This window comes from Chenopodium album, chromosome 15 (genome assembly GCF_948465745.1).
Source record: "Chenopodium album chromosome 15, dcCheAlbu1.1, whole genome shotgun sequence".
In the NCBI taxonomy this organism is placed as follows: domain Eukaryota; kingdom Viridiplantae; phylum Streptophyta; class Magnoliopsida; order Caryophyllales; family Amaranthaceae; genus Chenopodium; species Chenopodium album.
Window position 1 is genome coordinate 14607799 of NC_137848.1, and position 14449 is coordinate 14622247.

A 14449-nucleotide genomic window follows, 5' to 3' on the forward strand; every position below is an offset into this window, starting at 1 on the left:
TTCTCTTCATTTTTTTTTTTTTTTTTTTTTTTTTTGCTTTTGTCATGAATTCTTAGGTAGGTAATAATGTGCTCATGAAATGGATCTTGAAAGTTGATGAAGAACATCAAGAAGTTATTGTATGGTTTGCTAAAATTTATTGCAAAGTTAATGTTTTAAAATTTTGCCCATACTTTTAGCTAAATTTGATTGTTGATTTTGTTTTCTATACCAGGAAATTCCTGTTAGTTTTTACCATATTCTAGCGCATCGTTGTGGATCTTGTAAGATTTTCCGTGGTGAAGATGGAATTTCATGGGATTTAGTTATTAAAAAGACTTCTATCAGAAATATGATTAGTGGTATGTATATTGATGATGGGTGGAAGGAATTTATGTCCGATAATGACATTGTAATCGGGGATACTCGAATAATGTATTTCATGGACAGTGGTGTCTTTCATACTAATATCTCTAACGTGCATGGTAAGGAAAAGACCTATGTAAATGTACCAACAACAAAAACTGTGACTATTCGAAGGAGACTTTCATTGAGTATTTTGAACTTGATGCTCATTTAAATGTAATCCAGCAAGAGTGCCCTCATCCATCCTTTAAGTATATTTTTAATCGCCAATGTATTCATCAAGGAATCATTGTAATTAGCTTCTTTGATATAGTTTGAAGTTGGTTTATGTGTCTTTTATATAGTTCTTCAAAGTTTGTATCTTTATTTTTTGTGCAGGTTGTTCCTGTGTTGTTTGCTCGGAATCATTTTCGCAATGCAGAACCTTGCAATGTTATTTTACTTCGCCATAAAACAAGGCAGTGGTGTGTTGAATTGCATTTAGTTAGAGAAGGCAACATGCACCTGATTGTTTATTAAAGAATGGTGTCGAAGTATTTTATGAAGAGCAGATTATAGTCGATGGCGTTGGGGCTTTAGTGGTTTATTGCCAAGGTCATTCTATCATGTTTGAATTATTGCTCGGGCCTGCCTAGCTGTTGGAATCTAAGTATATTAGATTTAATGTGTGGTTTAGACTATGCTACATTAGGATGTTAAATTTAAATAAGCTGCTGGCAGCAGGTGTAGTTGTGTGTGTTTGATTTTATTTGTTGTAATTTTCTAGCACGTTGAACTTATAAATGTTGTTAGTATTATCACTGTTTAGATAAATGTTAATTGGATCAGTTTAGGTGTTCTAATTTAGTGGATTACTTGTAATTCTGTTCTGTTAGGTTTTCAGTATGATATAGTTATCTGCCATTAAGTGTTGTAATTGTATTTGTAGGTAGTTTAGCTTATTTATTTAAGGATTTTAAGTTTTCAGGCTTGCATTTTACTGATTTTTAGTGATCATGTTGTAGTGTAGTAGGGGTTTTTTTTATTTGTTATGTGTGTTTTGTATTATTCTAATTGGACTGTACTTTGTATTAATTTGAAAATGAATTTGCTCTGGTTTTTTAATGGTCCTGTTACTTTGATTTCTATATTTTATCTTTTTCCAATCACGCGCTCTACCTTTGTGGTATTTTATTTTTACGATTAAAAAAGACTACAATTAAGGTAAAACCTTATTAACAGTAGCATATGCAACATATCTGCTGATATTTAGATAAATATATATATAAAGCAGTTCAGTACACCATGTTCTTAGTCTGGTGTTTGTTAGGAACACTAACTAATGTTATTGTTCCTGGGAAACCTCTCAAAAGATTGTTCTCTACAACATCTAATTTCTATATACATAAGATCATGAAAATAAACTTAAGGTTTATCTTCATATGATGATGTAGCATTACACAAGGTACTTGAGCAACTATTTACCATATGAGCATAATTTGTTGATCCGTAGTTTTATCAAGAATAATGTTAATAGCCGCTTAGATATGCTGAATCTAGCAAAAGTTTTAACATTCAAAAGGTGTGCAGGTAGTGCACCTTAAGTAGCAGTTGTCCAATACTTCATCACCTTCCTATATATATCATTTGAACTTCCTTAAGTAGCTTATTCTTGAAACTTCATCACCTTCCTATATACATTCCTTGAACTTCTGGTACTAATTTCCATCAGTGGTAGCTTCAGTAGAGGGTTTTTTAAGATTTTCACTTTTGATATTTCTAGGTGTGCTTTGCTTCTTCTCAGTTTCATTAATTTCTGATACATCTTCTGAACGATCTTTTCCTAAAGAAATCCCGGGGTTTTGACCTCTGGTGTGTTTCCTTAGAGTCATTCTGCCAAAGCAGAGCTTCTTTTTTGCACTTGCTTGTGATAGATGTAACTCTGATGAATCTTGTTGAGCATCAAACTACATAGGCCTTTTCCCTAAGGTTTTTTTTTTTTCTGTTTTAGTGTTTCTAAACTCTGGTCAGGCGACTCAGGTTCCTCAGTGATATGTTGCTGATGTGAATGTTTCTCTGAAGACTTTTTAAAGTCTGGAGTAGGAATGAATTATTCAGAATGTGCCATTTCATTGGTTTTTTAGTATCCTATGTTTCATTTGTTTCTTGTATTTCACTTGCCACTTCTTTGGTCTCAAGACTATCTTTCAGGTCTGTAGTCTTGAGAGCCCACTCTAACACATTGTTCTGAGCCAAGTGCAAAGTTGGTCCGACTTTTATGTAAAATGGGGTGCTGCTAAGCATATCCTGAAAGGCCTTGAATGCACTGTGATCTTCCTGCATTGACTATATCATAATGTCAGGTATGAAGATTCATTTATATCTGACTGTGTAAGTCATTAGTATTATGTGTGTGGATAACTATCTTCTTTTAAGAATTTTCTATTTCTTTTTTTATTCTATTTTAATGTATTTTCTGCTGTAAGAGTTATTTGTAAATAAAAATTATTTGATTAGAAGTATATTGTGTGTAAACTAATAAGCTTTAAAATTTTGAACAAACAGCTTACTTTCTGTTGCTGAAACTATTTTCAAATCAATCTTGTGCTGAACAATTCAATCTTGAAAGAATCATTTAATCAAGGCTATTTAAGCAATAGGCCATATATTCTGTATCAAAGAGTCATTTTATTTATACAAAAGAGGTACATAATTAACATGAAAGAGTTATGTAATTTATATGTGTGATTATTTCATTTAAAAGAGTTTTATGGTGTCCAATTTAAATGTAGAAGATAATTTAAACAATTATATTTTTAAAGAATACCGTTGATTGTAAATGTAAGTTACCTCTTCTTTAATAGCATAGATTTCAGCTGCATTTTTTCTGAACAACCTTTCTGTATCGTCGTTAAATGTGGTAAACGCCATGGCTCCTGTTCCATCAGTAGTTTCGAATTTAAATGTTGCTCTGATACACGTAATAAGAATTAGTCATTGTTAGGTATGACGCTGTTAATTAAGGATAGATTTGTAAGGTAATTATTATAATAATACCTCTCTGTGCAGATACTTTCCTTGCTTGAACAAGAAGAACAGGAATAACGTTTCCGCAGTGGGAGGTTGGTTCGTTTTGAGCAGTTTGAGCAGCCTGTGTAGGCATTCACTTTGTCTAATTCAGCATCTTGAATAGTCACTTCAATCCACAGAATCTCTTCTAGCAAGGTATTGCTTGGCTACACAGACATAATAATGTATAGATTGTTAGCTTTATTTTGTATTCTTATCTGAAGTGAGGTATGAATTCCTTAAAATATTGCATAAATTGCTGAATTTTTACCTTTTTTTGTCTTAGTTCAGCAATTAAGACTATTTTTTTCATTTCACTTGGGTATCTAACATCTAACACTCGAGCTTGTCTGTCAACTAATCTTCGGTGGAAGAGATTTGCCCTGACATAAAGTTAGTTATAGGTAGTAATTAGCATATAATTTAGTTTATTTTTTATTTTTCTTTCTTCTTATTTTTAGCTGTAGTAAATTACCAGTCAGATAGCACACGAGCACGCTCTCCTTTAGGTTCATATATTATTTGAATTGACATACCAGAATTCATTGAAATTCCTAATGAAAACAGTAAGTGGTTATATACTCATAGTAATTAATTATAAAAATGACAAATTCAAAGTAGTATATGTTTACCACGGCAAGTATATGGTTTGATAGCTCTGAATCCTATAACTTGAAACGTTTCTGCCCAATTTCCTAATCTGTCGAAATACTTTGGTGCTGTAAGGTCATTCCACAGAGATATTGTGAGTGGTTGATCACAGCTGTTACATGAAATAAACATTGTTAATAATCTTAAGCTGTAACTTAAGTCAAAAGTATATATTTGTTGTGTATTTAAACAGTTGGTTTTCTGGAAAGTAACCTTTGATCAGTGATAACTATCTCCCGTACTAAGCTTTCTCGCCCTCCATCTTTGCCTTCAATTCTCCTGGCTAATTCTTCAACAAAGAGCACCACACCAACAACATCTGTCAACAAAGAAAAGTGGATGAACATCCCTATCATCGAGAATACATGTGATTCTATTAGGTAATTATATGATACCGTATCTTTCATCAGGATCTACTGCACGAGGAATAGTCGCAATTTGTTGATAGTTAGGTAGAACTGATCCAAGCTCTGGATGAACTGATTGAATCACAATTCTACTACCAAAAGTCATTTGGTAAGAGAACTGATCCTCCATTTTTCATCTATGAATTTGATCTGTGCAGCAGAAATATCATACTCCCCTAAATATTGCAATGCTTCCTCGAAAGCTTCTATTTGATCTCCAAATAAAGTACCGCGCATCCTATTACCCTATTAAGAAAATAAATTATATTTAGTCTAATTAAGATAATCATGCTATTAAAGTTATGAATTTATTATATCTAGCATAATCTCTTTACCTGTAATTGAGAGAATTAGCTTTTAAAAGTTAGTGATTTTTATCACATATAATATGTTGTTGAACTACCATAATAGTTGGCAAAATAATGTAATTCTATAGTTAATACAATACACTGAAAACGGTTTAAAGGTTTATTCTATGCATGTAACAATATCAAAGTTGTTCAAGTAGTATGATAATGTGTTTTTTCTAATTGTATTAGATATAACCCGAATTACATTAATTGTAATGTGAAATATAGTTTACATTCTATTATTATATCCTAAGTCAAGTATAATTAGACTAACATAAGTTGACTTAAACCAGTTTAACTGTAATATAGTTTTAATTACAGTATAAACTTCGTTACTGATTGACTTGACTAAAATTGCACCACTACATGATTTTAGAAATAAAGATCTGATGGTTGTGTCAGGTTAACTATTTTCACATATCAATCTTTTAGTACTTTCATGTATGCAGCAGATGGAATCTAATAGCTATATATAAAGCATTAAATATATACCTTTTCATCCTTTAAAAGCAAAGTCTGAAATCTAACAGTTTTCTTGGAAGATAGTATGTCTCTTCCTTTTTCAGCAACTACTACCCTTACTATATAAGCTTTGCTTGTTGCATTTAGTTGATTCAAATATAGATATTCTGGTTTCTGTTTAGCTATTCTGTGTCTCTAATCTGCGTGTATGAACGTTCACGGAATATTTTGTTCAGTTGCAGCTTTATAAAAGAATATATATTATTATGCAGCATCATATATTTGACTATAGTAAACATTGAAAGCTTAAATAATTTCTAAGAGTAAATAATTTAGTTAAAGAATGTAAAATACTACATACTGTATGAAATTAATACATAAAGGATAAACCATACCTTCCATAGTTGAGAAGTAAATGCTGAGTTTGTTGTCTGTGTGACTAAAGGAATGGCTGAGCAGGAAATGCTTTTATATTACCTAGGGAAAAAAAAGAAAAAAAAAAGAACAGAAGGAAAATGGTGAATGAAACACAGTAACTTTGGATAATTCTAAATGCAATTCACATAATAGGCAATATTATTTTTTTAAAGTCTGCTAACACTATTCATACTGTACACCCCATACCTTTGATTAAGTATGTTGTACTACTGGATTTCACACTGTTTATTCCATACTCTTCACTGGATACTTACACTGTGCATTTCATACCTATAAGATGTCCACTTCTCTATACAAATAATAAAATAATAGCAGATCTTTTATAAAATAAGTCTCCATTTATAAGAGCCTCAAATCTGAAAATTTATGTGATGCAACTTTTCTTCTTTAAGGAGTGGAGTTATAGTATATCATCAGAATTAAAGCCATCCCAAATTTTTTTACAAGAATATATTATGAAGCAGTAAAAGAATTGAACAAAGTAAAATTAGACTTTTATAATGCACAGAAATATAGTTAAGTGATAACTTAGTACATATTTAAACTTATAATCAATAAGAATTTACTGATCATATGAATCGATCTAAAATTGTGAAAGGTTGTCATGAAAGACTTCTGTGGTATAGAAATCCACTTAAATATGTTATGCAACATCTTTTTTGTTTATGTAGTTACATTAGATAAAGCCAAATAATCTAGCTTATATCCTGCTAAAGATAACAATGCTCTGAAATCTAATACCATTTTTGGAAAAAGGAGCAAGCATGACAACCAGATATTTTGATATAATATGTTGAGAAAGGCTCTTCTAGCATAAAGGCGCAAAGTCTGTTAATAATGACCATTAAAAATGATACACCATTTTGTTAACAAATGTAAGCACATTTCTTAAATTTAATGTCATATGATCACATATTATTCATAATCTTACCAAGTCCTTTCTACATCACTTATAGTGTTTATTTTTTATAATAAACAGTTCATCTCAGTTTCAAGTGTAAGATTACAAAATGCACTTTAGTAGCCTAATTAATAAAACGATAGCTTTTTAAAACTTGATATATCCAAAAACCTATGGTGCACAGATGTACATTTTTTTGGAACAACAATACCCAACGATTTGTTGAAGTATTCCTGTTTCCTCAACACCTGCTTCCTGCAATTTAAACATTATAAATTAAATTATTTAAGGATCTATCATTCTGTAGATATGTGTAAAATTTATCTGAACTTGCTGGAATGAGGAATCTTCTTTTAATCTTAGTTAATATATACTCACCTAGATTACTCCTGCCAGCTTCAACACAGTATACGAGACCACATTTTTTACAGTCTTCTCTGCATGATGTTTAGTAGAAGCAATTGATAACACCTTCACTTTATCTACTATTCGAGCACGCGAGAGAGCAACATATAACTAACCATGCAAAAAGCATGCCCGAGGAAGATATACTAAAAATTGATTTAAAGTCTGTCCCTGAGACTTGTTAATGGTCATTGCAAAGCTTATTTTGATAGGGAATTGGTTCCTTTGAAATTGAAAAGGATACTTCTGAGAAATTGATGGCCTAAGTTTAATTCGAGGTATAAATACATGCTCGCCTTGATATTGTCCAACATCAATGACACACTCAATTAAATTTGAGAAAAATCTCTTACATATAAGACGCGTCCCATTACATAGACCAAAAGAAGGTAATAGGTTTCTGAGTAATATTACTGGACAATTCTCTTTCAATACAAGGTTGTGTGGGCTCATTCCTCCAGGGCACAGCTTGTTCAGAAATTATCTTTGCCAGTATCATCCAAAATTGAGTCATAGCTTGTATATGCTCTGGCTTCTCCTGAAAATCTATCAATCATGAACTTATTTATTGAATCTACATCATCATTTATAGGAGTCAAAACAGCTCTACTTGAAAAGATTTTGGGATCTAAAATGCCTGAATTTAATTCTGGAAAAGACAACTGAAGAAATTCTTTTATTGGATCATGATGGGGTTGAAAAGTATGCACCATCTTTGCAGGAAATTCAATGAAATCACTTTCCATAGCTTGCAATTCCCCGTTTCCCAATGCAAGCAGAAATTGATAGAATATAGGGTCTTCTTTAACTCTCAGGTTCTCAGTTAATCTGAATCTCTTCAAATGATTCCAAATATAAGAACTGACTACACTTGCCTCAACTGCTTCTTTTCGAGTCTTATTAGGAACAACAGACAACACTTGCCAGAAAGCTCCTCCGAATACTACTACTTTCCAACCATACAAAACATTATTATCACATATATCCTGTAACAATAAATCCATAGACTCCAAATTTTGTTTATTTGCCATTGATGCTTCGTCCCATATTATAAGAGTTGTTTCCTTTATCAATGCTGCTAAGCTACTTTGCTTTGAAACGTTGCAGGCTAGTGAGCTATCACTGTCCACCGGTATTTTGAACCTTGAGTGTGCTGTTCGACCAGAAGGGATGTTTGCTGCAGCTATTCCTGAAGTAGCTGTTGGTAAAATGATCTTGTTCATAAGACGTATTTCTGCATAAAGTGCATTATATAATAATGTTTGCCGGTCCCACCTAGACCATCCACAAAAAATGCTCCTGGCTTTCCTTCTACTACATGTTGCATTATACATGTAAATGCTTCCTTTTGAGTTGTATTTAAGAGGCCATGACTATCTATACAGCTTTGAGGAATCAGAGCATCCAATGCATCCTGAATGTCTTTTGTTCTGTCAATCAAACTATCATTGCCATCTGTAAGAATAGCCGGACCACAGTCGCTTAATGATTTTCCCATAGCTTCTAAATGCAGCTCCACTGATCTGACTGTGAGCTTTTTAATTTTTCTCTCTGCACCACAGTATTTTGAAGAGTAGTATTTGCACCATAATTCTTTAGGGTTTTCTAGTTGACAAAATATGAGGACAGTAACAAATAAACGGCGAAGAGCTACTGGCAGCTGAATTTCAGCTGCTTCAGCTAAACAAATGCTTGTAGCATCATCGATTTCTAGAATACCTACTTTAAGACACGCCTGTTTGAAACTCGAACAAACATGCCCTTGAATAGTACGCAAGTCTGTATATGACTTAGGACTCTTGACATTTAATAATAGCAGTCGAATGTAAAAGTGTGCGCCTTCAGAAGGGGCAACAAAAGCCAACCGACCAACCATTGGTTTTTTACTTTTTCGCCTGAACCATGTTTTAGCAGTAGCATCCCACCTATAGTGTTCAGGGAATTCTCCATATAAATATCCGAGACCATTCTTAGAAGCTGCATTTAAACGGAAAAATTTTGTTAAAGGAGTCTTTGCATAAGCACCACTTGTTATACCGACATCTAGTATTTCTTGTGGCCGTAAACACACAGTATTCATGTCGGGCATATGAACAGAAAGAGGTAAAACCGGTAGATACATTTCAAACAGATCAAATCCAAAAATCCTCCAAGCTGCTTCACATGGTGACACCCACCTTCCGGACTGATACTGAGCAATCTCATCGTTCTAATTTTTAGCTTGAGCTGAAACATTAAAGGCCACTCAATCATGCCCCTTATAAACTTACTTATACAAATACTTCACTGCTTTTATAGTCGAACAAACTTCGACATTTAAATGGCAGTCAAAAAGTTAAGAATGATAAGGGTTATAAGGCACAACCTATTGATTTTCCAAATTAGCACCTCTGACCTTCACTTGTTCCCCAGTATCGGTTCTACGATAGCACGAATAACCATCCTTATTTGTAGTGGTTTGTGCCGTGAGTTTTTTTGGGTACCCATTTTTACAAGCAAGGGCATTGTCTTTCTTTCTCATACAAGGGCATTCCGGATTTAATTGCCCACAAGGTTCATGCATCATATGCTTTAACACAATCTTACTTAGTTTAGGCTGAGTCGTATGAGGTATCTCCGCACAGACATACTTGTCATAATCAGTAGCAGATTTCATCTTATACTGTTGCTGCAGAATTAACAAAAAATGAGCATGCGGCAATCCTCTTTTCTAGAATTCTACGACATATATCATAGCTGCTACTTTACCAAATACCCTTTCTTTCTTGATTTTTTTATAGAGCAATCAACTTTGCCCAGAATACACGAGCAACTAAATCTGGTCGATCTTGAGCAGTCTCACCGAGCTGTAATTCAACTTTAATCTCTGGCCAATTTGCTTTGCATGTCATAGTAATAGATAGATCAGGCTTTCCGTATTTCTGCACAAGAGCCATTGCGTTCAGATATCTCCTTTTCATATCACAAGGACCACCTAGAAAAGATGACGGCAAAATGAACTTATGACCGACATTTGCTGCATTTGTTTCCCCATTTGCCACTGTATCAAGAATTCCCTTATAAAGATCAGCTCTTATTGTATCCTTATTTTTCCGGAAAAAGTCTAATCTTGTGTTTTCTATTTTGAAATACATATCTACAATATATTGCAGGAAAGCACGCCCTGCTCTTAGGATCATGTTTCCTACTCTGATTTGAATCTTGTAAGCATAGTATTCTCTTGCAGAGATATACTTATCAGCTCTCGTATGTCTTCCAGAAGCACCTACAAACATTAAAAGTAATGAATGAATTAAGCATATCTTATTTGGAAAGTGCAACATAGTTAAAGTAATAACAACGTATGAGCTGCTTCTGCATTAATAAAGTCCGTTGGAGTGTGTACCGCACAAGACTGAATGGGATCAGTTTTAGTATCCAACTGTCTATCTCCACCATGAGAAACCTTTTTCAGACCCTGATGCCAACCGCATTCACCTTTTGGAAACAGCTGAGGATACTGTAAAGGGTCATAGCACCCATAGTAATGTGCAATTCGGTAGGTCTCTGTAGATTTTCCTGTTATAAGAATATGTGGCCATGAACTTTGACTTGAAGAAACACTATAAGGCCAAATAATAGCAACTTCATCTGAAGTGGGAGCATTATATACTCTTTGATATGGTACAGTGTTTGAATTTATTATAATATTAGTATTTTCATTGACATTTACTTCTTTCAAAGAACGGAAAAATCTTGCATATGGATTATCTTTAGTTATTCGCATTAATATGTCAATCACATCTTGTTTCAGTTCAGGAAAACAATCAGCTCGATGTTGAAGTTCATTTTGGCCATCATAAAAATAAAGTTGCTAGTATTTTTGGGCCATTTTCATCTAGAATTAAATCGGTACAGAATGATATATTTGACCATGTAACTTAAAAACATATATGCCTTTGTACGTTTCTCTATCAGTTTTACCACCAGTTGAACTAAAAGCAAATAAGTTATTGTATAACCTAGCATATTTTCTAAAATGCACACCATCTTCATCCTTTGAGGTAAAAAGTCTTTCCGATTCAGGTGGATATTCATTTGCAACTATCTTAACACCACCATCACCACAGCAGAAATGCAGAGTTTCATATGCAAATTTTTTAGCCCCGCATTTGCTATAATAGGTAGGCGGAGATAACACAAATGGCTACTTAGGTAATGGTTTCCCTATAGTAGCCGCGAGTGATTCTGTAATAGCATAAAAAGATCTAAGAATATGGTACGATACAACAGCATACATACATTAGTCTTATAAACCAAAAGCATAAGAAGGCCTCACTTTTAGCTGCGTCTCTTAATTGCTTTGCAGTTGGAGCAGTTACAGATGATGATGTTACCTTAGTAGTTTTTTTTTCCCCTATAGAATGATAAATACAGAACAAGAAGGGAATTACTAAAAAGAACCACACATAAAGTCTACTATATAGCAGCATATATATATGTATCTTACACATGATATTTACAATAACATCTTACTTTTAAGAGAATATTTTAACTGTTTTGATGTTTGAACAGATGATGTTGTTATCTCAGTGACCTTTTTTTTCCTGTATCATGGAAAAGTCGAAACAAGGGCAAAATTTACTAAATAAAACCACACAAAAAATCTATTATATGGCAGCATGCAAACACTATTCCTTTGAACGAAAACTATAACAAAGCCTTACTTTTTTATGGTTGTTTAATTGTCTAGAACCCTGTGAAGATGATGTTGCTTTAGTAGCCTTGAGCTTGTCTGAAATATAATTCAGGATAAAGATGGTGAAAGCCTATTAAATAACATAGAATATATATACCCACCATATAAGTATAAACTGAGAGAAAGTTCTCACTTCCAATAGTAGAATACGTTGAAGGCCTTGATCTAGTTTTTAGTTGTCTTGGTTGTTCTGAGTCGCTGCATGAAGCATAAAGAATAGATCGATTTTTTTTGCTCAATAATAGAAGATATTATACCTGGTATAAGAAGCCAATTATTTACCTGATTAAGTCCTGTGACAATGATACTCCAATTGCTCGTTTTGACTTTCGACCTTGACTTGATGGCCTCTTAAAATTATAAGGTGCCTCGGCTATTATAACAATATTTTGAACAATAATACAGTGGGTAGATAATTAAGACAATAATATACAGCAGGTAAATAATGAATTCTAATAGACAATTTTCTTCACATATCATTTAATTGCATAGACATACCCATATGATACTGCTATTGCTAAAACTATCTCAAGATCCTATATACATCACCAACAAGGTCTACGGTGATTTCGTTGACTTCTTTCTGCACAAAACCAACAGGAAAAGAACCCATTGTTTACCACAAGTATTCAAAATACAAATATCAAATCTTAGCTTGGAAGGGTGGTAATATAAAATAAAAAGCAAAGCCAACAAAGGCTACAAAATTAGCATTTCTTTTCTATTCACTCATGTACTAATTATCATGAATAAAGCCCTTTTCTTAATCTTTGCTAACTAATTTAATGTCCTGTATTTAGGTGGCCTTTGTATAGAGTAAGTATTGCTTCAATAATTGATTCAAACACAATAACCACTACATATAATATTTTTATATACATAGTAAAAGAGGTCGCTCTTAAATAATGAAATCAAAAAGGTGCATCCATTGATCCAAAAGCTACATTACATTATATTCATATCTCAGAGCAAGCACTTAAGCTAAACACCAAAAGCAGAAACAGAACCCTAGATAATAATAAACCTAGTTCATACTAAAGATTAGAACCGATAATCAGGAAAACATTGTGCCACACAAAATACAAACTAAGACAGTAAACAGTTTAAGCTAATTTAGCACGCTTCAAAACAGTCTCTAGTTCAGGTATACCAGAAACCAAGGGTTCAGTAACCCTAGCAGCAGAAGAAGATGTGACATCTAATGATGCACTTGAGCGTCGCTTCATTGGAGCAAGGGGAGGTACAATAGGTTTAGGAATCTGAGATTTTTCACATGTAGGAGTCATACACTCTCCTTCAGGATAGTGTTCATCTCTGACAGCTAATCGTTCCTTGAAATGATAAAACCTATCCTTTAAAGCAGAACAAGTAGCACCCTTCTCTGCAGCAAGACCATAATTAGCATCAATAACCTCTAAGTTGTACTGAATGACCAAGTAATGGACAGCTTTTTTAGCGGCCTTTTGCCTTGCAACATCTACTTCAGGACAAGGATCGCTGTAAATACAATCCATACCAGATCCAATGTGTGCGCAAGATACTGTTATCCAAGACACGAAACCTACACCTTCAGCCCAAATAGTCTCCAATGAACTTACATCTGCACCTGTTTTTGTAACAACGGCACCTAAAAACTCAACATAGTTAATTGTCACATGAACAACATCCTCACATGATCTTTTTCCTTATTGGCCTTGTGTTATAGGCACTTCTAAACCCTTCTCACGACATAATTCAACAACCTTATGCCTATAAAATTTACTGCAAAGCTGATACATTCTTGCTCTATCAGCTGTAAAATCATTAACTCGCACTCCATAGTGGCTGATCATTTTCTGCACAACTTTTTGAGCTGCCTTTTCTTGTGACTCCTGAACTGTATTAGCCTCCCCACCAAAGAATACAAATTCAGATTTCCCACATTCAGTCCTAACACGAACAAAGGCATTGTTCCTATCCTTATCTATGTAACCATACAATGGTTCAGGGAAATTTAAACAGTCAACCACTTGACCTAAAAGAGGTCAAAATGGTATGGCAATTTTGTTGGGCTGAATGGCCATAACCTGTAACCGGCAAAGATAGCATTAAAGAAAAAACAACCGCTCAGTAATTCTAAACACCAAGCAAATTATAGAATCTTAAAACAATCCAGTTTAATAACCCTACAAGCATTAAAATTCCAGTTTAAATACATTGCATAAACTTACCAGCAGCAATAATCTACAATTTTACCACCACATCTACCTCCAGATGCAGCTTCCTACGATTCTTTTTTATCTTACCTAGAAAATGGGAGTCAAAAAGAAAAAGAAAACACAGGAAAACCTAACATAAGTAATAATATTTAATCCAATTATCCAAAAAATACTACAACATTTGCATAAGTATATAAATCCCCATCTAAATTAACAGTTACAAATTAGATGTTCCAATTCATTTATAGTCCAAGCAATAAAGTATTATAAAAATCCAAGAATCACTAAGTCAATATGCAAATCTGTCTGTATAATTTGGTTTTTAATAGAATTCCATCTAGTACGTTGCAACTTTGTTATCGAAATCACAATTAAAAGAATAACCTTAGCCAAGGTTGAACAGTACCAACCTTATTTTCTCAGAGCACAGAGAATGAAGAAAAAAATGTATATAAGTACAAGCCAACTATGAGATATGGACTGATATAAATAGCAACAAATAAACA

At 33.4% G+C, this 14449-nt stretch overlaps 3 protein-coding genes across 3 annotated transcripts; all 3 read right to left on the bottom strand.

Annotated features, from left to right (window-relative positions):
- Positions 1-1619: 1619 nt before the first annotated feature.
- Positions 1620-4581, bottom strand: LOC145580877 (replication protein A 70 kDa DNA-binding subunit D-like). The gene is made up of 9 exons (XM_081637962.1): positions 4440-4581; positions 4258-4363; positions 4026-4156; positions 3869-3947; positions 3665-3776; positions 3382-3560; positions 3175-3295; positions 2506-2661; positions 1620-1721 (listed from the first exon to the last, which is right to left on the bottom strand). Exons 1-9 carry the CDS (start codon positions 4579-4581, stop codon positions 1620-1622), a joined length of 1128 nt encoding a protein of 375 aa, XP_081494088.1.
- A 2192-nt stretch (positions 4582-6773) lies between these two features.
- Positions 6774-7460, bottom strand: LOC145580878 (uncharacterized). Its single transcript, XM_081637963.1, has 3 exons — positions 7296-7460; positions 6990-7118; positions 6774-6857 (listed from the first exon to the last, which is right to left on the bottom strand). Exons 1-3 carry the CDS (start codon positions 7458-7460, stop codon positions 6774-6776), a joined length of 378 nt encoding a protein of 125 aa, XP_081494089.1.
- Positions 7461-7480: 20 nt separating this feature from the next.
- LOC145580879 (uncharacterized) lies at positions 7481-10773 on the bottom strand. The gene is made up of 5 exons (XM_081637964.1): positions 10398-10773; positions 9812-10272; positions 9403-9675; positions 8283-9216; positions 7481-8241 (listed from the first exon to the last, which is right to left on the bottom strand). The coding sequence occupies exons 1-5, from the start codon at positions 10771-10773 to the stop codon at positions 7481-7483; spliced, it is 2805 nt and encodes a 934-aa protein (XP_081494090.1).
- Positions 10774-14449: the final 3676 nt, after the last annotated feature.

Bases quoted from the DNA above. Each gene is read 5' to 3' on its own strand.
- LOC145580878 (XM_081637963.1), bottom strand. From the start codon at position 7,460: ATGAGCCCACACAACCTTGTATTGAAAGAGAATTGTCCAGTAATATTA. The intron at 7,119-7,295 runs GTATTTATACCT...TTGCATGGTTAG, and splicing joins GACAATATCAAGGCGAGCAT to TTATATGTTGCTCTCTCGCG. The intron at 6,858-6,989 runs GTAATCTAGGTG...TTTAAATTGCAG, and splicing joins CTGTGTTGAAGCTGGCAGGA to GAAGCAGGTGTTGAGGAAAC.
- LOC145580877 (XM_081637962.1), bottom strand. From the start codon at position 4,581: ATGGAGGATCAGTTCTCTTACCAAATGACTTTTGGTAGTAGAATTGTG. The intron at 4,157-4,257 runs GTTACTTTCCAG...TTCATGTAACAG, and splicing joins ATAGTTATCACTGATCAAAG to CTGTGATCAACCACTCACAA. The intron at 3,948-4,025 runs GTAAACATATAC...TGTTTTCATTAG, and splicing joins CAAACCATATACTTGCCGTG to GAATTTCAATGAATTCTGGT.
- LOC145580879 (XM_081637964.1), bottom strand. From the start codon at position 10,773: ATGCGAATAACTAAAGATAATCCATATGCAAGATTTTTCCGTTCTTTG. The intron at 9,676-9,811 runs GTATTCTGGGCA...TTAATTCTGCAG, and splicing joins GACCAGATTTAGTTGCTCGT to CAACAGTATAAGATGAAATC. The intron at 8,242-8,282 runs GTGGGACCGGCA...CACTTTATGCAG, and splicing joins ATTTTTTGTGGATGGTCTAG to AAATACGTCTTATGAACAAG.